Source organism: Diadema setosum, chromosome 8 (assembly GCF_964275005.1).
Source record: "Diadema setosum chromosome 8, eeDiaSeto1, whole genome shotgun sequence".
Lineage (NCBI taxonomy): Eukaryota > Metazoa > Echinodermata > Echinoidea > Diadematoida > Diadematidae > Diadema > Diadema setosum.
In genome coordinates, this window is record NC_092692.1 from 15601934 (window position 1) to 15625256 (window position 23323).

Here is a 23323-nt window from a genome sequence, read left to right on the forward strand (position 1 = left end):
CTAAGTTTGATCTTGGTAAAATCCAGTGGGGTTGCTGTGGCATAGTGGATAAGACTCCCGACTCTCGATCGGAGGACCCTAGTTCGAATCCCGCCCAGTGCTTACATCCTTGGACAAAATGTTTTTACCCACTGTGTCCCTCTCGACCCAGGTGTATAAATGGGTACCTGGCAACGCTTGGGTAATAATAATAGCAGGGCCCTCTGGTAGAGCAGTGGCAACACTGAAGAGGCTACCCTGGGTAAATAAGACCTTATTATTATTATTATTATTATAATCTCCCAATCATCTGTTAAAAAGGCATTGATAAAGATAACATGACTATTGCTTTCATGTGTTTCTATATCAATTACTGGATTGAGTATCATGTGTCATGGATTCATGTATGTTGGTCTTGATGGGCCTACTCATCAAAAATTTAATGTCAAAGTATATAAAGTACTTATTATCGTCTGTTGTAAAATCTAATTGGAAAGAAGAATAAGTGTCATTTCCGCGCTGTCAAACTTGAACTGCAGGAGTTGTAAAACTTTTGTGAATTTCGTGACCTCAGCTCAACAATGTGTCAACTTCGCTTCATAAAATTCCTGTCGTGCTCGTACATAAAAGTACCCTGTATCTAAGAATAATGACACAAATTAATTTATGACATGTATGGCATGTCTTTATTTTACCGTTTAGAAAGCAGCACAGGTAATTCGCCAACTGAAAAAAAAGAGTCATGGGAAATGTACGTGATGACATGGAGTGTCAAAATAAATTGTGAGACAGTTCTGTAGTCCACCTTGGGTTTAAGCACAACGAAGTAACAAGTAGTTGCTTAGTTTCACCTCGTGCTACTTATACTGCGACGCAGAGTGAGAAGGATAGCTATCTATACCGTGGTGTAAAGAATATATCGGACGTGTTTCATATGGCAGGAGTAGAAATACTTGAATATATTCATATATGTCTAAATCCAGGATAACCTTTCGAACAGTGATTTTCTCGCGACTTCCATCATTTTCCAAGTTATGTCTTCTTTCTCCATCGTTATTCGGTTATTCCAGACCTCTCCTCCTCCTTTTTCTTCTTCTTATTCTCCTTCCTTTCCTTCTTCTCCTCCTCATACTTATGCATTTCCTTCTTTCAAAAGTTGATTCTCTCCCTTCATCCGCTGCATTGATCTGTGACCAATATAAAAGATAATTTCACCATTACGGGAGTTGCAGAAGTTGAGAAGCATGTGGAATGATTTGTACTGTGCCTTCCTTTAACGCCCGAGTCGGAGGAATTTGATTCATTCGTCTCTGAAATTGCTAAAACGGTGTAAAATGACGAGTTCAGCTCTTGTAGCAGATTATACCCTAGTTATGTCAACGTTCCCGATTTGATGTGTGATTTCTATAGTTATATTATTTTGGTAGGAACATCACAGAGCAAAACCTATGGGACAACTGGTAAGCAGAGTACAGCGTCTTTCATCACGATGAAAACAGTACACACATTTTCATATGGTCATGTGATATCAAAATCATTATTTCTTTACGTTTCGTGTGAATCCACTGGTGGTTGTTGCTAATGCATTATAGTCAACACATTGTATCATTGCATCATCAATAAATCATAGTTTCGCTGTACGTTATTCCATTATTCAAATTGACCAAATCATTCAAAATTCTCTCTTTTTTTTATTTGTCACTTTTCAGCGTCCCTGGTGGAAGCTTTTTGAAGCAAGCGTGGGCGGCTATAACATCGTTTTTTGGCAGTTTCTTGTCAGGAGGTAAGTAACAGAAACACGGTCCATATAAGACAAATAGTACAAACAAATTCCAGTGGGTAAGCACCATTTCATTAAGGGAAAGGGGCGGAGTTAGACGCCCCAAACCTACCTGCGGTCTTGCGGATCATTGTGGTGTGCGTCCATTGTTGACTTATTGTTAAAAGTACTGTATTTCACCTGTTCTACGTGCGGAAAAGCATGATCACGCTCACAAAGCCTTCAACCTCGTACTGGTTATCAACCGTGTTTGAGCATAGAATGAACACAAACATAAACACACATAGATCTAAAGAAACATCTCTCTCCCGCTCTTTATGTATATACATTAATATATAAATATGCATGTATATATCTATCTATATATATCCACATAATGAACACATACACACACGCACGCACACACACACACACACACATGTATATATATATATATATATATATATATATATGTATATATATATATATGATTATGAATATATTCATATTCACATGTATGCACACTATCGTGTGTCTCCCATGTGTGTATGTATGTTTCTCATCGTACATATACCATGTATACTGAAGTTAGAGTGCGAGAGCTTCTTCTGGATTCCTATCAAATTTCTCACAGGGTTCAAGTCAGCCAACGGCTAGCTAAACTTTGAACTTTACCTTTGAATAAAGAGCAAATACTTGTTCAAGGTTACTATCAGCTTTTATCTGCCCTATGGGTTGTGCAGAAGCTGTCGCGGTTTGTCAAATAATTCACTGTTTACCCTCACACGGGACAGCCGTTTTGGATGAGTGGATGTCTCCGATACCCTCCCCCCCCCCCCCGATCTTTCTCTCCATAATAAGTATTAAGTGTGTATATATATATATATATATATATATATATATATATATATATATATATATATCACATTTATATATTCCCATATCATAGTATAGATATTCGTGGAATTTTAGTGCATTGTAGGAAGTGCGATCAAATTCATAATAAAGGTACCTATATGTACATTTTGCACCATTCCAAACGAAAAGAGAAATATTTTTTAATTGACCACGATAGATAACGTTATATGCCTAGTATGTCTCTCATATTCTTTGATATTCTGACGTTGTAACAGACGCAGGTAGAGAAACATAAGAAAATGGTATGTGATCGATATTCTTGGGGATACCCTACAAAAAGTACGAGGCGCGCTGCTCTAAGCAATCTATATGACTGCATTGTCTTTTCCATGTAACCAACAGATCTTTCCCTTCCCCAGTTCCCCATCTCTCTCTCTCCCATCTCTCTCTCTCTCCCTCTCCATCTTTTGCTCTCCCGGCCCATTTAAGACTTGCAAATTGTTGATTCCATTTGGGTTTGCTGGATCGGATTGTAATCAGCTTGGTCAAAGCGGATTTAGTTCGTATGTACACCAACTCAAAATTATGACTACTCTTGTTTGATGCCGCGTGAAATAAGCAATATGGAGGACACGATGGTTGCCATGGAGATTCGAGAAGGTGTGTGCACGATCTCCATAGAGGCATTAAATGTAAAGTCGTTCTCGTGGGGATGCAAACATCGCAATTTGAGTAGGGACGTTTTTTATCTAGCTTTTTTTATTTTGAAAATAATGGCCACATTGTGGATGCTATATCTATCATGCTTCGGCTATAGGTATTCAATATTCAAAAGACAGTGGACATTCCTGATGCCGTTGCATTGGAGTATATAATTACTTATGTAAACATTTGTCTTTTTGAAGGTTTCTTCGGGTAGTCGTGAAAAATATATAGTTGATAGTAAAGTTACGTTATTCTTTATTTTCCGACAAAATTGCATTGCAAAATTGCAAAATTGCAAACCTCAAAACTCTAGTCGTTCTATTTTCTTACTTTGCGCCAGGTTTTAGAATTTTTTTTTATTATAATATAAAGGATTTAGGGAGGACTTATTTTCCAAAAGCATTTTTGAAGCCCATGTATAGCCATGTAATAACACACCAATGTACATAGGTCATGATTGTTCGATTTATAGTCTCTGGGTGCAGGCAATTAAGAACACAGATGTGCCTGAATAAAGGTATAAACACAAATTAGCATGGCATAATCTTTGAACATGTTCACAACTTGACAAAAGCGAAGGGGCTCGAAATGATGCTATTACGGTCCAAAGTATGGTGATCTCTTTGTGTAGCTTGTTCCGCTGACAATGACTTGCGCTTATGTGGTTAATGGGAGAAGGTCAGTGCAGGTTCGAAGGCTGCGAGTGCATTACTCGATATTGCCACATACCAGTACATTTTCTACCACTGCATATCTTGGGGCGTTTATACAGGACGAATCGTTCATCTGCGTTATCTCTGTTACATCAAACGCCCGCCTTAGCGTAAATATCAAAGTTCGTTATACCTGAACGTGCCTGTACTCACAGGGTTGTTTAATCCGAGCCTATCTTCCGTACAATTTTAATATTTCCGGCTTATTCTTTCATTTGCAAACAAATGAGTCGGAATGTCAGAACGCTTTTGCACTTGACATTTCTCTCGGTAAGATGAATTTCAGGTTACTTATTACTCCACCGGTACTGTAATCTTTTCCGGAATGCTTTTCTCCTAATTGAAACAGGAAAAGTCAAACGAGAACAAGTTTTGCCTCTCTACTCTCTTCAACGAATGTTGATATGTTAGCCATTCCGTCTCCTCCATCAAATATGAAATCAACATTTGGCCGACACCCAAATACCATAGTGTGGGATCATCAAAATATTTGTTCTTGAAGTTTGTGCACAAAGAAACAGACTTTTTATAAGCTCCTTGGTTCTTTGCAAATTCGACAATGGACCAAACAGGATATCAAACTTCTAATGGCAACCCGATGATACTCTGTCTCTGGGGTATCGAGTGTATGAATGGAGTTACAATCTAAGCCCATCAATGTACACAGAATCACGGGTAGAATTTCGTTTGGATTCAGGTGACGCGTTAGATCTATGCATTTTAAAGTATCCAATGTGTATAGTTGTCATCATCGTGATAACAGACATTTCATTCATCGTCGCTATGATAGACCCATCACCATCATAATCTTTCTCTTCTTTCTTCTTGCATCCTTATCCTGACAAACTGGATCACTTCAAAGACTCACTCAAGCTTCACATTATCTTTTCACCAGGCATTCAGTTGCTAACTCTCTTGGCACTTGGAGGATTTTTGCGCCTTTGAATTTTTCTACAACAGATATATGGCGCTGATGTACAAATGCTGTGGATCATCATCATCATCATCATCATCATCATCATCATCATCATCATCATCATCATCATCATCATCATCATCCTTCTCTCCCCTTTCCTCGTACTATGACATAATCAGGGTTCCCACAGGAATTTGAAAACAGAACTCCATGACTTTTCCATGACTAAATTGCTGCTTTCCATGACCTCCTTTCTGGCACGGTTTCCAAAATCAGACACGTTATGATGGCCTCCTCCACCTCCCCTCACAGCCATCCGTTCCACCCACTATCTTACTCATGACATGTACATCTATTATCATTAGTATATGTCCCGGGAGTTATGTAGAATTTGGGATGTCACAAAACTGGGAAAAATGGAAATCATGAACACCAATTATAATAGCAGAGAATGATCACATACAGAGTATGAGAGTTGCGAGACACGACAAACTGGAAAGCTGCCATAGCCAAGAGGTAAATGCAATTCCATGACTTTTCAATGACTTTTCACAAATTTTCCAAATTCCCTGACTTTTCCCTGACTTTCCATGACCACAAATTTTTCCAGGATTTGCCATGACTGTGGGAACCCTGACAATTGTTCAGCTTTTTCTGCCAGTCTTTCTCACAATCATTGCGATGCACGTATTATGACCTTGAAGTTCCCTTCTTCGTCATTATCATCTCCATTTCCAATGTCAGTCATTTTTCTCTTCTTCTTCACTTAAGTCTTCTTCTGCATCCCTGCATCTCTTTTCTTTTTCTTATCCATGACATCGGCTGTCGATATGTAAGTCTCATCGTTTTCGTCATTCCATTTCGTTGGCCTTTCATGTCTTTACAAATTGCGTCTCCATATATGGCATGAAGACATCTCTAGGTATTTCATTATAGGTGGTTGAGTGATAATCTGGTCAGCATTCAAGTTGAGAATGTCGAGGAAATATTGCTAAATCATCCTGATAATAATTTCAAAGGCGTTCCTGGGGGATGGTACATTTCAGCATCAAAACAAAACGCCGCTCTTCGACTATGCGAGGCGTGTGCAGGCGAATTCCTCCTTATGCCAATTTGTGTGCGTATGTGTGTGTGTGTGTGTAAAGAGAGAGAGAGAGAGAGAGAGAGAGAGGGGGGGGGGGATGACTAAAAGAACAACAGCTAGAATTGATACGAGATGATAGCGTTGACTCGAACTCCATGCCGATGAATTCTAATCTGAGTTTGCCATCGCTTTAAAACGATGATATCTCTCGAGAACAAACACATTAACAGGATCCGACATGTACTTAGTCAGTGGAACCGCCACACCACTGGTATCGCCTAGGTCCAGCTGACTCCCTAGACTCGCAGGTCAGTTGATTGGGAAGTCACGAAGGTCTGTCTGTAATACTCTACGCTGTGCCAGAGAAATGTCGCCGCGAGATTTCACATAATGGAATCTATCACTAACCATTACGGTAAGACAAAGCAACCATGTGGTCATTTCTCGATTTATTTGCGCGTATGTAGCTATCAGCGACTAGCCTCATCTAGATTGCCTGCATTCTATAGTTGGTCAAGTTTTCACATGGAGAGATTCTGTTATACTGCCTAGGTGATATGGAAGATCCACTATGCTCGACCAGCTGTTTCGCGGACCGGAGTGCCAATAAGCCGAAAAAAAAAAACTTGCTAAAGCTCGTGACAAACAGGTTCACTAATGATTCATTCTTACTTATTCAAAATTTCTTCTGAGGATGTAGTAACAAGACATTATTTTTATCTGTTCGTTTCTATTCAGAGCAATTCATAATGTGGAATACTGTCTGTCTGCATCAGTTGTTGATATGTCGGGCAAAAATTGCGTTCGCTTTCTGGTAGTTCGGAACAACAGCTGTTATACAGATACATGGAATTTTAATTTGTTGGTGAACAAGGCTACAACACTTGATTTAAAGGCTCCTGCAGTTTGGAAAACTCCTTCGTTGAACTGCCAACCTGCCGTATATATTTTGGATTCAAGCCGATCCTACTTTTGTCTGCAAACAGACCATTCCACTCAAAGATGAATTTGCCGCATACTTCTGCTGTTCAAGTTTGGGTCATTTTTGCATTAACCCCCCCCCCCCAAAAAAAAAGAAGAAAGAAAACAAACTCGCCGCATTATGATTCATTTGGAGCGAATTTGTAAAAACGTCTTTGAGTGAACACTAATGCAAGATCAGACTTTGTAGAAATGTTAAAAAGCCTTTTCCGATGGTCAAATGGCAGTTGCGCACTAGTGCAAACTCGGTTAAAGACGTAATTTTCCATTTGCAGATGAAACCAAAAACCAGCATTAGTGCTTTAAAATAGTTCTAAAATGTGAGTTAGAGATAGAAACAATGACTGTCAAAATTTGAATCGGTAAAGTTGATATTAAGTATTGTTCAATATACAAAATGTGAACGATAGTTATAATTGCTATGCAGACTAGACTGTCTACAGTTACGGTTTATTGACAAAAATACAAATATCTCCTTATATTTCAGGCTTTATCGCAAACATTTTATATGACAGGATGTTTTGTGGTACAACAGACCTACACATATACATTAAATGTCATATCTTGATTTTTTTTTAAATCACTGTTCCCAAAGATAAACAGGACCTTTAAGTCAATGTTACCAGCAATCTACTGAATAAACAATTGCCTGAATGTAACTATACGTTCAAGCAGAGAAAGAGAGACAGACGGACAGACAAACAGAGAGACGGAGCGTTACAATTTCTAATTGTAGGGTACTGGCTTATACTAAGTTTAATAACTGCACACAATTTGAGCAAGATAAGAAAAGAATAAAGAATACACGTTATCCAATTCATCCAGATTTCTCAGAATACTGTGCTATTTTTAAGATGCGTTTGATGTTCTTTTTTGTCGAGACTGCTTTCTAAATATTTTCACTTTGTATGTAGCTGCGTATCAACCGGTATGGTTATTTTCTATTAAGTATTCAATTAAATATTAATTCAATATCTAATAATATTCAATAAAGTGCATAAAGAATCAACTTGGAAGCATTGGTCTACGGAATTTAAAGCGGGTTTCTGTTGTGATCGGCGGACACACTGAGCTGGACGGTGGAGTAGGCGTGCGGCTCTTGCTCCGTGCAGACCAAAACACTCCTATGGTCAGCCTTTGCACTTAGTGAGCGGACAGTATAGACCACTATTTCCTAGAAAAGTACCTTTATTTGTAGCATTTGTAGTCAAGAAATTACATCAAAGATGCAACTGGATCGCTGTAATAAATACTATAGGTATTGTGTTATTTGAAATAACGGTCTCATATTAAACACAGTAAAGCCTTTCCAGTGTATAGTGCCCTAACAGGCAGCCCAGTCATTATGGTAACTCGAGCCTTTAATTGCCGTCCAACTATTCCTTCTTCGAGAGCAGCTTGACCATGTGTTAACTAAGAGGGAATCCAGTAGTGCAACAGCTAGGCCAAGGATGACTGTGTGCACAGGGAAAGGGTCCAGAACCAGAATACCCCTTTAAAAGAGCCGAGAACCTCATCCACTATGTGCTTCCATTGCTCTGTAATACTCCATTGAAAATATAACTCGCTCGATGAGACTACAACTTTCCATCAACCTCCTTCAAAGGGATAACACCTGAACGACGGGTCTCAAAGTTCGGCTTTATATAGTTTATGATTTCCTGAGGAGACTATACCAGTCCCCTATACCAGTTACCGCTATCAGATTAACGTTTTCTACAACTTTGTGTCATTTATTTAAATAATGTCGACAAAACAAAATAATCTAAACTATCATATAAACGCCACTCCTTTATTCGCCAGATTCTTTTATAAGCACCTTATGTTACCAACAATCATACTGACAAGAGCGACAGCCTTTACAACTTGCCAGAATGGATCGATATGGAACAATTTTGATAGCAATATAAAACAAACTTGGGACATTATCCTGATTATACCGACGCAGTTGTCTTGAAATGTAACATCCAGAACACTAGACTGTGAACCTTTTCCTTACCAAGTATACCAGTCCGCAATACGATGTCGGCACCTTCCAATGACCTATTATAGCCCCATGAAATAATACCTTCCGTCGGCTAACTGTTGCAGTGATATAAGGAGTACAGTGGAGTAACGAAATAACCGTTGTCTCTGCGTTCCATAATATTATGGAACGCAGAGACAACGGTTCTAAATCCACAATTCTAAATCCACAGTGATCCACGATCTTTAAAGGTTTGTATGCCCTTCCATGATGATTAATACCATCAGGAATCCGGAAAGAGTTCGAAACACTCCAGCTCTTTGAATGTTTATGAACCAACTTGGGTGTTCTTTGATAAATTTTGATAGTGAAAGCACGTTTGCTCTAACTTTTGACAGACTATTGTATCAGTCAGTATGGTCTATGCATGTAAGTTTACGTGCAATGGCGCCTCGGCGTTGCTTTATTGGCATTGGACTGACGAAAGAGATCCGTACAGGGGAAAAAAAGTGTTAAGAGCTGTTTATGTCCGCTTTTCTTCTCATTCACGTTTCAAGGTTTTACACGTGAATGCGGACATATCAGCATCATCATAATCAAACAACATCAGAATAAGAATAGGCTTCACGAGTGTTTATAAGAGAACCTGCAAGGCGAATAAAGAACTGGCGTTTAACGTTGACGCATTGACGGTAATGATGGGAATTTGTTGTGATGTGTCAGCGTCCAATAGGTACTACCTACTTTGGTATCAATAGAAGTGTCTATCGAGTTGTTTAGGTTCCCCCTATAGCTTTGTCAGTCAGACTTCATTTTTGCTGTTACTGCTCTTGAGTTCATTGGTATTGTTTGTGGATATAGAAGACGTATATCGTCGCTATTGTGTCCGAGGTCGTAGCTGTTTGCTGTTTATGACACTATAGATATAACGCCTTTGGGGTCAAAACGTTGTACTTTTCTACTTTATTGGTCATGCACGTTTGTATAGGATACGGATGTATCCCCCCCCCCCAAAAAAAACAAACCAACAAACAAACAAACAAACAAAACCAGCAAAACAAAACAGCAACAACAACAACACACACACACACACACACACATACAAGTAAACAAACAAACAAACAAACAAACAAACAAACAAACAAACAAACAAACAAACAAGAAAACAACAAAATGAGTTAGACTTTGTAACGTAAAGAGGGAGTTCAATTAAATTTGGCTTTGTTTCTTTCTTTGTTTGTTCGTTTTGGGATTTTTGTTTTTCTCGACCAACGCATAATGCGTAAAATAACATAATACATGAAGAATTCCTTGGAGAGTGAAGCGTTTTCTTTTTGTTTTTAAATTCCGTCGGCAATTTGGAGGAATGTCGTAACTTTCGTGACATAAAGAGGAACAAGAAGAAGAAAAAAAAAAGCAATCAGAAATAAATTCTGTGGTATTTTACATTGCAGGCATACTATTCAGGACTGAAAAAGACAATTGATGAGGTATTTAGGCATGATGAAGAAGAAAGTGTATGAGTGACTGATTGCAGAGGAATGGAGTGCATAGCGCGGCGATGTGTGTGATGGGGACAGCTCCATTTTCATCCATTTTTAGGTTTTTGACAGGCAATGATGTCATTTGCAAAAGGCAAAGACCTTACTCCGAAGGTGAACCCTCAGTCATTGCCTTTTGCACATGTGAAAACAGTTTCAGGACGATCGTCGGTGTTGATCGATGCCGCTTTTAATTGCCATAACATACTGCACAGTGAAACGAATAGACAAATTCACTGACAAGAAACGTGCATGGAGAGGACAATACGAACGGCATATGCTCCGTAGTTTAATGACCAATATGACCTTTAATGAACTGACCTACTAACTGACCCATTGACAAAGTATCTAACTCATTTTATTGAAGAACTTGAGTGTTTCATTTACTAAGAATATCTAACAGTTCAACTCCTTTTCAGGTAGTGACGTTTTCTAAATATATTGCACAAACGGCACAAGGCAATAACATGCATGTGTTTATGGTGACAAATAACATATCTGCTCCTGCGACAATCGCTCCGGTCTTTTCTTCAAGGACTCATGGTTAGGGTTAGTGTTGTGATAGGGTTTTAGGTTCAGTTTGATGTATATAAGGATTAGAATTATGACCACAATGACTACAGGATTATATTTGTGGGTAGAATTTATGATTGGCTTATATAGCGTGCAGATACTTCATGGGAGCAATTGTCGCAGGAGCAAGTGTCATGGAACTGTTTTTATGGGTTATCTATCTACTAGTTGACCCATTTATTCATATCATGCAGGCGTTAATGACTGAGGTACGAGGATCGTCCTTCACCTTCCTTGAGATTTGTCCAACGTACGCCCACCTGGAATACTCTTTTTTCAGATCGTGCCGTATCAATTAAAGGCCACGTGGAATACTAGGTCAGGTCTATCTCAAGACCGAATCAAAGCTCAAGGACCCGTTAGTGTCCGTCAAGGCAGGCTTGCCCTCCTCATCCATCAAGTACCCATTACGACCAGGTCGTTGTACCCTCGTAAGATGGGGGAAGATATCACGACAATATACACCGCAGATGTGTCGATGCGAATAGGTGTATGCGTGGCCCTGTTTGTGCGTTCTGTTCTGGTAGCACCTTCAAGAGGAATTCCGGATCAATACAAATCGAGTCTAATTATAAATCAGAGAAATTTCGATCAAATCAGAATCAAATATTGCATATTTTAATTCGTTTCTGTATAATAATATATATATTTTTTTTTACAATTGTGTAACTGTAGTTGTCGAGTGTGTCTTTTATTATGTAAGATGTATTTATCTGTTATTCTGTATTGTCATTTGTCTTTGCCTTGTGTCTCCTGTCTCATCAAGGAGGCAACCTATGTAGGCCTTTATGTCACATTGTTTATTCATAAAAAGATGTTGAATAACAACAATTGTGAGGTTTCGCTAAATTCCAAGCAGTTCTTGAGCAGTCAATATTATGCAAATAATGAGTTTATAATAGCACCCCCTCACAACGTGCCTTATAGAAGTTTGTACACATAGGCCTAAACTTTTGAACTTTCAGGGGTTTTTGATATAACAGATTCTGATATATCATGACTGATCATTATTTTGAAGTTGTTCAGCCAGGAGTAACATTATGTTTTACAGCTTACTGAACTATAAAAATTGAATTTAAGTCATTTCTCAGTAAACGATTAGTGGAAAGTTGGCATGTGATGACATCATCAGCATATCAGACTTTCAACTTCGCGGATCTCAGTTCGCACCTCTTATTCAAGGCATAGTATTGAGTCATGAGACGTCACCTATAATGGTCAACCAAACTTTCCAACCTTTTTTTCTCTCTTCAAAGGCGATTTTTTTTTTTCGGAATGCCATTTATTAACAATGATTAAGATGTATATATACCAAGTTATACATCCAGCCAATGTACCTGCTTTAGTGCTAAAGGGGGAGTAATCAAAGAACCCCCCCCCCAAAAAAAAAAAAAAAAAAAAAAAAAAAACAGAAGGAAAAAGAAATGGGGAGGGAGGGGGGGAAGAAGTATTTGCTTTGTCCCAGCTTGAAGGAATGACGCTTTTATACTTTCACTGATTGCTATTTAACGTTATTGACGTTTACAACTACATTGACGCCTAAGAAATTATATTTGTTTTGTAAATGTAGATGATGACACCCCGGATGAGAACACAGGGCTGACCAAGCAGCAGAAGAACCTCATTCAGAAATCATGGAACCTGGTCTTGGAGGACAAACTTAACGTCGGCATCGCCTTATTCATCAAGTAAGCCAAAACTCCTCGGGTGCACGTCACGAGCTAGACACCCCACCCACGAGTCATACACTCCACGAGTCACACGTCAGCCCTTGAGTCATGCTACCCACGAGTTATACAGCTCAAGAGTCAGACAGCCCAAGAGCTAGAAACAAAGTTAAAAAGGTCCACGATCTCGACACAAGGAAAAGTCCACGAACTCGACATTACATGTTAATGAAGCCCAAGAGCTCGACACCAAGAGCTCGGAGGATGAACAACGTCATCTTATACATGTTATAAACCAGTAATAATATAGGCAGTGTAGAGCTCATGGACTTTTTTTTTTGTGTCGAGCTCGTGGGCCTTATTTGCCTAAAGTGTCTAGCTCATGTACCTGTTTTACTTAGTGCCAGGCTCGTGGGTCCGTTTCAGCCCCCAACTGATGTTTAGCTAGCTCGTGGGCTGCATGACTCTTGGGCTTTAGTATCCTTATATGACTCATGGGTGTACGACTCACAGACATTTTTTTTTTCAGTATTTAGCTCGTACATGGGTCTCGTGACTCCTGGCTGTGTAGCTCTTGGGATGACCCCAACTTCTCTCGTTCCTCTCTCAACAAATATCCCTTATCACTCCTCTCATGATTGTCTTCTTGCCACCAACACATATCAGATAATTCTCTGTTTTGTCCGCTATGGTTGGTTCAGTTACTCCGTTATTCATAGGCGTATGATGCAGGATTAATCTGAAAATCTGCTCAGCTTTTGCAAGGAAGGGCATGTCATCTTTTCAAAATTCCCGCGTCTTTTTTTTTTTCAGAAGCTCCTCTTGCTTGCTGACGCAGGTTCATGAAATATGTTCAGGGAAATCTCGTTATAGCGAGCTCGCTTGTACATCAAGGTACGTCGCTCTTATGAGATGAATTCGGCAGTCCCGATTTTCCATAACCGTTTTTAGCCGGTCTCTCTTTTTTTTAGTATGTTTACAAGGAGGTACTGGTTATAACGAGGAAAAAGTCGGCGGTCCCGGCGATCTTATTATAACAGAGTTTCCGAGTTAAGATTATGCATAAGCGCTAATGTAATTCCTAAAATTCAATGGGTTTTGAATTAGGTGATTGCTGCAATAAACTATGATGCATATTCATGAATGAAAAACCGAGAATGTAGTCAATGATTTATATAAGAACACAAGATTTGATTTGTTGATCCCGATGATGGGACACTTAATGAATAGACTGCCCTCGCGGAGTGTAATCATTGGACCTTTGTTCTACGAGAGATTTCAATTTTGTTTTGATGTGTTCAATCCTAGGGTCAATAGCAAAACAAACAAACAAACAAACAAACGCAAATAACAATAGCTGCTGATCTCGAAACACCTGGTATGATACAATACGAAATCGTATAATGTATTTGGTAAATTCTAACTTTTGGTCGGCTAAATCAGTTAATAGTCTATCATTGCTTGATATGGCCTGAACCCATGGTACCAACTCTGCGTTTAGCAGAGATATCGGGAAGGCGTGATCCTAACTAATAGCGAGAGTGAATGAACATATCCACGCTGGTAGAATACGCTAGCTGAGATTTCCAATCTGGAGTGAATTCTGCATTATTCATTTTTATCTTATCTCCTCTCTGGATCTCCACGATTCCTCATATTTTTCACCTGGCCAATGTAACACGTACCTCCAATCAACGGACCTTTGTATGTTGACCGAATCTTTGGCCATACGGGCACACTGAATAGTGGAAGCAGAATCGCTTGATTCAGCTGCAATTCCAGGCCAAATTTCACACAGAGACAAAAAAAGGACATCTAACTGGGATATATCATAATGAAACACCCCCAAGATGACCCCAGATTGCCATAACTGAAAGCTTATCAAGAGCAATCTACTGCTTCCGATGATTTTTGTTTTCTCTTTGATTTACTTCTCTGTTCAGAATAGCTAGTATTTGCACTGGACGACATCCGCGCTCTGGAAACCACTACATTGATTATAGCTATCGTGAATTACGTGCATGGTAATTCATCTATTCCGAATATTTTCCTTTCCTTCCATTTATCCCGGATGTTTCTCCAGTCTTTCTAAATAAATTCTCCCCGTTTTCCGTTCCCATATAGTTGATCCGATTGGTTGTAGGGGCCAACTTTAATACTTGACTGTTAGTCTCAGGTTATTATCGATGCCATGCAACGATTTTTGATTGAGAGCACATGGTTACCTGCTTTCTTGTCACTCCAAACTAAGAGGAGAAAACGACTAGTTTCTATTTATTCCCGTGGGGCTGAGGTGAGGAAGATGGTAACGAGAAAATGACGGAAAGTATGGTCTGATTTGTTTTTGAGCATCAACGGAAGGATCGAGGAGCTCATGTTGCCTTGTTGTTAACAGGGGCAGCGGAATCGCGGAGCTGGGGATCGAGCTGCTGCCCCTCTACCCCCTCCCCCCCCCCCCCCCGGCCATCCACACTTTTAGCTCTGAAAGACAACTCCGGAAAATCGGGGGAAGGAGGGGAAAATCATCTCACTACAGCCCCCACCCACCCCTCTTCCCCTGCAGCTCCCCACGGCCCCTGGTGAAAAGGACATGGCAGGCAGTACTGCCCAGTGTTGACTTTTACACCAGGACCTCCCTACCAATCTTCCACGGTATCCCACTGAACTCTTCCAGAACATCTCTCTAAGATCGCTGCTGACATTGCGTACCAAATGTCGCCCGTAGGTATGGACAGGGTTAACGATCGCGGATACCGACACCATTTCCCATCTGGCCGGGTTTCAGTCCATCTTTCGTCAGTCGTGTTCAGCTATTCGATATTGTGCAAACAAGAGTCTCTGGAATCTGCGGGAACACAATCGTGTGATAACACAACACCTGGGGGACCCACTTCCATCATCGTACCTGTTTTCTAATCCCCGCGAAGACAGAAATGGCCGTCCCATAGGTGTAAAGTGGGTACTGACTGAAAAATTGGGTGACAGTTTGCAAACTTATGTCTATGGCCCTGTGCAGCAGCTATTGGTATGGACATCATGGAATTATCAAGGAGGTATACCTCCTTGGAAGGAAGTAGGGCCTCTACCTCCTTGGAATAACCAGTCACTGGAGGATCCATACAGACGGTTAAGGGATAAGGAACCTTTCAACAGTGAGGGGAGAATTCCGGTTTACACCAGGCTACCAGGTGGTGAAATTTATGTCATAATTTGATAACACCACAGAGCTTCTTTACGAAAATAATGTTTGGGAATTAGATCACAATTCGTTGTCCAGGACTGTATCAGAAGGCAGTTTAGTGATTTAGCAAACCCAAAAGTTGACTCGAAGTTTTAAATCCATATACATATCTCGAACTGAGTGTGTATCGTCTTGAAGTTTAAAAGGCCGTGGCACACCTTTCCGGGCAAGCAACCCCGGCTTGTTGCGAGGAGGGATTTTCCAGCACGCAGGATATTTTTTTCGCGGGCAGAGAAGAATGTTTGCGAGTTTCGCACTTGTTTCTTACCTGCTAGACGCGTGCTACTTACCCTCTACTTGCGTGTATTCCGTGTGACCTGCGTGAGAGCTTTGAAGCCAATCCGTTTTCTGTTACGAGCGACTTACGGGTACTGAGAATTACCTGCGTTGGAGTTGCCTGCGAGGTGCTGCCAGGAAGGGTCTCCTACTGGTGTCCTGCGTGTACCTCTCCGAGCGAACCCGCACGACTCACTCTGAACAAGTTTTGAGCATGCTCAAGGCCTTGTCATGCTGTGTCTGGGGAAGTTTTGCGGCTTGTCTTGCGGGGAAACAAATTTGCTACACTGAGCTCCCCGCAGTTGGTCCGCACCAAACAGTACCTAGCGCGTATCTCGCCTGTAGTTGCCCAGAGGTGCGCACGCAAGTCCGATTTAACCGCAGCCAAGTTTTGAGCATGACCAAAACTTTGTGCGGGTGAGTCGCGGGGATGCCCGGAGAGGTCCACGCAGAACGCCAGTAGGAGGCCCTTAGCGGCAGCACCTCGTATAGTATAGGCAACTCCCACGCAGGTACTTCGCAGTCCCCGTATGCAGCCAAGATAATGACATTCTGTGGGACTTCTGCCATTCCTTCAGAGGAATTCCTTCACTTAGTTGTCAGCCCCCACGTGCCTGGCACACAGGTCACACAGTATACCCGCAAGTAGAATTTAAGTAGAACGCGTCCAGCAAGTAAGACACGTACATGCACTGACTCGCCCAAATCCTTGTCCGCCCTCAGAAATTTGTCCGCGTAGCTTGCTCGGATAAGGTGTGACAGAGCCTAAACATGGTTGCGGGTGAAAAGATTTGTGTGCGCACCTCCTGGCGACTACGGGTGAGATACGTGCTAGGTACTGTCATGTGCGGGTCATCTTCGGGGGCCTCCGGGTAGTAAAAATTGTTCTTCGCAAGTCGCACGCAAGGCTTGCTCGGAAAGGTGAAGTGTCCTTATTCATTCACCTGCGCGCGCATGATTTCAAATTACGCGGAGTTTATGAGTCACATTAACGTTGTGTGCCTGTCTCGCACACAGAGGCGATGTCATTATGCTCAGTACAGTGATTGTTGATCGTTAACAATATTCATAATTCATCCATACTGCTCGGTGACATCCGGGTTTAAGAATGACTAGTTTTTTGGCTCATTAACTTCATAATGACATGTAGTTTAAATTCCCGCGGTTGCATAGTTCAAAATTAAAAATTAACATTTTCAAATGAAATGCTGTCGAAAAAAGGATGGCGTTCTGAAATACCTAAATTCACTTTAACAGTTTACAAATATTGGACATATGAATTGATAATGCAGTAAATCAAACATTTGCTGAAGTCAGCCAGGGAGAGGAACAACAAACAATAACATAATATATACTGCATGTATGTGGCAGCATGTTCTTTCCTTCAACAAATACGAAGCTCGATAACCGCCCTCCTTTTCCGCCTATTGATCCCCCTCCCGCATGAAAACAACAACAAGAAAACTCTTTTCACCATGTTTTTGATGCCAATGCGTTCTGACTGCGCCATGCTGCTTTCAGAGAAACGCAGAATGCAGTCTGGGAGACATATTGCCAGCACCATATGAACAAAAAAAGACTTTCCATACGTTTCACGTCATTTCAACGCATAACTTTTTTTTTTTTTTTGACAGGGATTGAAATAAACCTTCATGGAGGAAAAAATAAGACCACTAGAACAAAAAAGTCGCTTTGTGAAATGGTTTTCGTTTGTCTAAATTTACTATGGACTAACTATCGCCATGTCATGATAAGTCGCGATAGCGATTGGTAAAAACAGTAAAAAGGAGACCTGCTTGTCTATATTTACGCAATAGTCAGACGGATTAAGATACTGTACTTAACCTTACATGGGGATAACAATGGAATATTCACACATTTCATAGCAAAGGAGAAGTCGAGAAGCAATAAGGGAAAGCCAGACAGTGATGCATTGTATTTCAATCAACACGTGTTCAAGTTTAGCGGAAACCATCGCGTCCTTGGCATTCTCACTCGACAAAGCCATTACTCGGCCCCGTTTTCCCTAGTTAAAGATGACTCTACCTCTACTTCTTCATCCCCCTTCTCTCCCCCCCCCCCCCTCTCCATCTTCTCCTTCATCTTCTTCTCCCCCTTCCATCTCTCCTCCCCATCACTCCCCGTCCTCTTTCTTTCACTCACTCACTCTCCTGTCAGCTCCTTTCTTGCCAAGTGCTGCCCTGGGGCCAGTCCTGTTCCCCGATTATTATGATTAGCAGGGGAGATTCACTTTCAGTTTGGATGGGACTTCAGGTTTCCAACATTTTTTTTTTTGAGATAATGAGAAATCTTTTATGAAATATGAAAGAGCATATATTCTTAAGAGGAATTTCGGTTTCAGTTTCAGTAAGTTTTATTTCTCCACTAGTACATAACAGAAGATAAGTATAACAATGTCGAACATATCATTCACAAGTCATGAAAATATAAACAAAATGTCGTATTACAAATATATAATCATGTGAAATAATACATAAATATCATTACAGATCTTTAAGTGTACAGATGGAGGAGACCGTTATTAATAAGCAAAACGCTTGACTTGGACAACGGCCTCTGAACATAATATGCCTTGTAACGTTTTTATTTAACTAAAGAAAGGAACGGAACAATTATACACAGGTAGAACAAATAATGTAAATCTTTAAAGTATTTTAAATGTCATTTGACCAAAAAGGACAACACAAGGTGGAATGTATAAAGACGAAAGAAGGACAAAACAAAACAAAACAAAGAATAAGGTGCCCGAGTAGGAAGAGTAGAGGAAAGAGAGATGAGAAGAAAAGCGATGAGATACAGTGTTGAGGAGTTGGGAACAGTAAAACAAAAGCGTAATTTCTATTTCGAGTGGTACATTGCGAGAAGAACATTTTTTATAAGATGATTTAAAACATTGTAGAGAAGAACTGCGTTTAAGGTCATCATTCAATGAGTTCCATATTGAAAGTTTCTTTGATGAAAATTGGTTTTGAAATAGCTGCCATATCTGAAACAAAACAGTCCTAATAAAAGGTGTGACCAACTTTTTATTAGGATTGCTTTGTTTTACCCTGTTTTTGGATATCTCGGCCACTTCAAAACCGATTTTCAGCAAATGAACTTTTAATTCCTCTTGAAAATATATGCCCTTAAACAGTTCATAAAGTGGTTGCTATTCAAAGTATAGCAAAAATTTAAAGGCTGAATCCTCACCTCGACCAATACTATACTATCCCTTTAAGTCGACAGAAACAATTGTATTTGCAGATTTCCCACTGTCCCGAGTTCGTCTGTGAATGATTCTGCCTCGTGATGCTCGTAGAAAGTTAGCCATAAGTTATATCAGTGTATTAGTAGATGTATAATACGGAACTTCATATCAAGTGTAGGATTAAAAAGTGCATGATGTTTATAATCTTAGTACACATCGTACGAATATCTCAAAAGAATTAAATGCAGTGGTCGAAAAATAATTGCGAAGCAAACGAACACGCGTACAAACAAACAAACGCACAAACCTATAAAGCGGCAACTAATCGTCAAACAACTGATCTGTTATGGTTCTCGATAGCTTAGACAATTTAAGCCGCACTTTGCTCGCTGACCGGTGACACCACCCTAGATGTAAGTGCAGCGAGCATGGGGCACGTTGAAATGAGCCCAGCCCAAGACGCTTTACTCATTAAGTCAACGAGGTACTCGCTCATGTTCAAGGTCGAAATGACGGTTCATCTGCTTAAAGCAACACTTCCTCCTTTTTCCGATCGGTATGAAAAACTTGAAAACTGCATGGATGGCCGATGAACCCCCGAAACAGCAGGAATTCCGTCCACTAACGACTAAGATTATTGTATTCTTTTCGAGGGGAAGTGATGGATTATATCCCGTAACAACTGTTCTGCTTTTCTTACAATATACTCAACTGAACTACTGCTCGATTTGCCGAATCTTTCAAGAAAGTTTACAGATCGAACATCCTTATTCTTATTTTAGAAAAGTGTCTTTTCTCGACATGAATAAAAGAAGAGTCAATTCGTTAGCTGGTAAAAATTCTGTACGAAGCGACGTTAATTGGTACCTCTGCCGAGCAAGTATCGCGAATGACGAGGTTTAGTCTCCTGTAGTGAACTCAACTATATTTGACAGCTCAGATATTTAAAGGAGCATAAGAGAACCTTGCGTGATATCAAAATACACGTGCATTGATTATAATAATAACAGTTGTCCAAACACCTCTACCTTCATTATTGTGCAAATACATACACCTTTTCCCCAACAAGATATGGCGATTTGTCTCATTTACCGCGTTACAAAGTACTAATCGTCATGGTAAAGCTATTTGTGTCAGGATCCTGTTAATATGTTATTGCTTTCATTATTGAGCTAGCAGCTCCATGGTTGTAACGAAAATTTCGTTATAACCGTGTTCGTTATAATGGGAATGCACTGTATAGATGTCAGCAATGGATGAATAAAATGAAAATAGTTAATCCAGTAATTATGTATCTTTGTTTAAATCCTTGCAGCTTGTTCAAGGCATATCCAAGCTCCCAGGACATGTTCGAGAAGCTCCGTGACATCACAGATTTCAACGAGCTGGCCAGGAGCAAGAAGATGAAGGCGCATGCGCTGAGGGTCATGGCGGCTTTCAACTCCATGGTGGAGAACATCGACCAGCCCGACATCCTGGACGAGTTGCTACGCAACACGGCCAACACCCACTACAAGCTGAGGATGCCCGCCCATTACTTTGAGGTTCCTTCCCTTTCACCTAATAATATATATTCCGTGCAATATAGTAAATACCTATTTAGTAAGTGATGATGTCACACTCTTTTGTTATAGCTAGGGTTGGAGCCAGTTGCAAGCATGGTTAGCAACGAGAGTACAATGTTATCACACTGGACTAGGTGAGGTTGTTTAGAGCCAGTTTCCATGGCTATGACAGCACACTTTGATGATTGTTCAAAAGGACTGCCCTGCCCCTCATTGTTGTGATTTCTAGCTGTAGAGTAGAATAAACTGGGGGGGGGGGGGGGGTAAGTCTACCTAGATAATCTATGAAAGAGAAAATGTTTTATTTTTTCAAATCATCTTCTTACCCTAGCAATACTGAGATTAGAAAGAAAAAACTCCATTATTACAATGATAATTCTTTGGCTTTCCTATTATACATAGGTAACAAATTGTGTTGCTTCATCACGGTAATGTTTCGTAACGTTTACTAACGGAGTAAACAAAGTGAAGGACATTTCAAGGAATGATCTACTTTTGTTATGGTAAAACGAAAGAGACAATTTGATTATATATTTGACTTATATTGCTTCGGTGTAGGCACCTGCAGAAAAGATTGTATAATAATCTGGAATATATGTGTAAACTCGTGGTAGTAGTGGTTAAAGTGAAATGTACGATAGCGAATGACATCATGTCCGCAACTAAATGGTATTCAACACAGCCACCCTTGTCTGATTTCCGTTTCCAGGACTTAGGTGGCGTCCTGCTCGATACGTTAGGCAACCACTTCGGGGACAAGTTCACGCCCAAGATGAGAGAAGCATGGGCGACATTTTACACATACATGACCAGGATATTGCTGGAAGAGATGGAGGAAATGGACCCAACGAAAGATGACGCCCTCTAGAGGGATTCGCTTTTATTTTCTTTGTTTGTTTGTTTTGTTTGTGTTTTTGTGTTGTTGTCTTTTTTGATAGCACCAATGGTGGCGCCCTTCTGTGCGATTCTTACTCACCTGTGAACTCAGAGACTTGTAAATATCGAAATTACTGTAATTATATTGTTATATATCTGATGGTATCATTTAAAGAAAAGTGATTTTTACTTCTTGTAAACGGCTGTACATTTGCTATATCGTTAACCACCTCAGTGATATGGTTCCTTTATTTCATTTTTCTTTCGTGTTTCCCCGTTGGTAATTGACACATAAGATATTTCAATCAGTCTCAGTAATTCTTGTGAAAGCGGCTCACTTATGTTGTGTGGTCTTGAGATATAGTAAGTTATGCAGACACGAATGAAATGGCTACAGCTACGGAAGTAAAAAGCAGTTGGGGCCGGTCAGGTGCCCCCAACCCGCCAGAAAGGAGAAATCTGCGTGTATATGTGTTTGATTTACATTCTAAGAAATGACCAAAACATAATTACGATTAGCATCCTGTCGAAACTAGCTGCCTCCTGACCACTCCCCTCCCCTGCCACACCAGCCGATAGTACCCCAGCCCCCTTATGGAGGCTGACCAAAAGTTTCACACTTTTGTCTTGTACGACAGAGAAAATACTGCGACGATCGAAAGAGTTAGATAACAAAAGCCTTCAACCATGACGTCGTTTACAACTGTTTTAGGGTCCTCGAATATCATAATTGTTATCACATTGTACAAATAGATTCTCTCCTCAGACTTTACGCCACAGCGTATATTTTACATCGTTCATATCACTCCGCGCTCTGAAACTCGTCAACACCTGGGCGTACAATCGACCGCGGCTACAATGCAATGTTAACGAGCTGATGATCCGTGTAGTGACCTACAAATGCCAAAGCGAAGAGGTAACTGCCCATTCCGTTTGTAGAGATGAGTCAATTAGCAGACGCTGCAAACATTCTAACCACGGGCTGCCGATGGCTGCCTGACATGTAAATGATTGTATTAGAAAATGAGATGACATTCGGACATGTGGCGAAGACGTTAGGGCGCCTCCTGTTGGCCTCTTCGAGGTCACCCAGACTATTGCGACCGGCATTCCGCAACAATCCGATCGTCAAGTTCAGTCCTTGTTAGCCTATCGCGAGAAGTTGTACACAGCTCAACGCATTTACTAGTAGTAATTCCTGCTGAGTTTTTTTTCTTTTCCTTAATGCCGAATCCGAAGACCTTGAATTACAATATATGTAAGAATTTCGAGCTCCGATGACAATCTTACTTCACTGTTGAAATATTCGAGCATTATTTCACCTTAAGAAATCTTAGAACGCAGTACGAAACGACCCGAAGTTGTCTTGCCATATAGGGAGAGGGGGAGAGATAGATAGAGACAATGAGAGA

The 23323-nt window shown here is 40.4% G+C and overlaps 1 protein-coding gene across 1 annotated transcript in view; it reads left to right on the forward strand.

Moving 5' to 3' along the window:
- LOC140232007 (globin C, coelomic-like) overlaps positions 1–21903 on the forward strand; it is a 98745-nt gene extending 76842 nt beyond the window's left edge. The window contains exons 2-5 of the mRNA XM_072312158.1: positions 1689–1762; positions 12646–12763; positions 20786–21014; positions 21745–21903. Of these exons, the coding sequence (XP_072168259.1) occupies positions 1689–1762; positions 12646–12763; positions 20786–21014; positions 21745–21903 (580 nt within the window). The remainder of the gene's footprint in view (positions 1–1688; positions 1763–12645; positions 12764–20785; positions 21015–21744) is intronic.
- The last annotated feature ends 1420 nt before the right edge of the window (positions 21904–23323 follow it).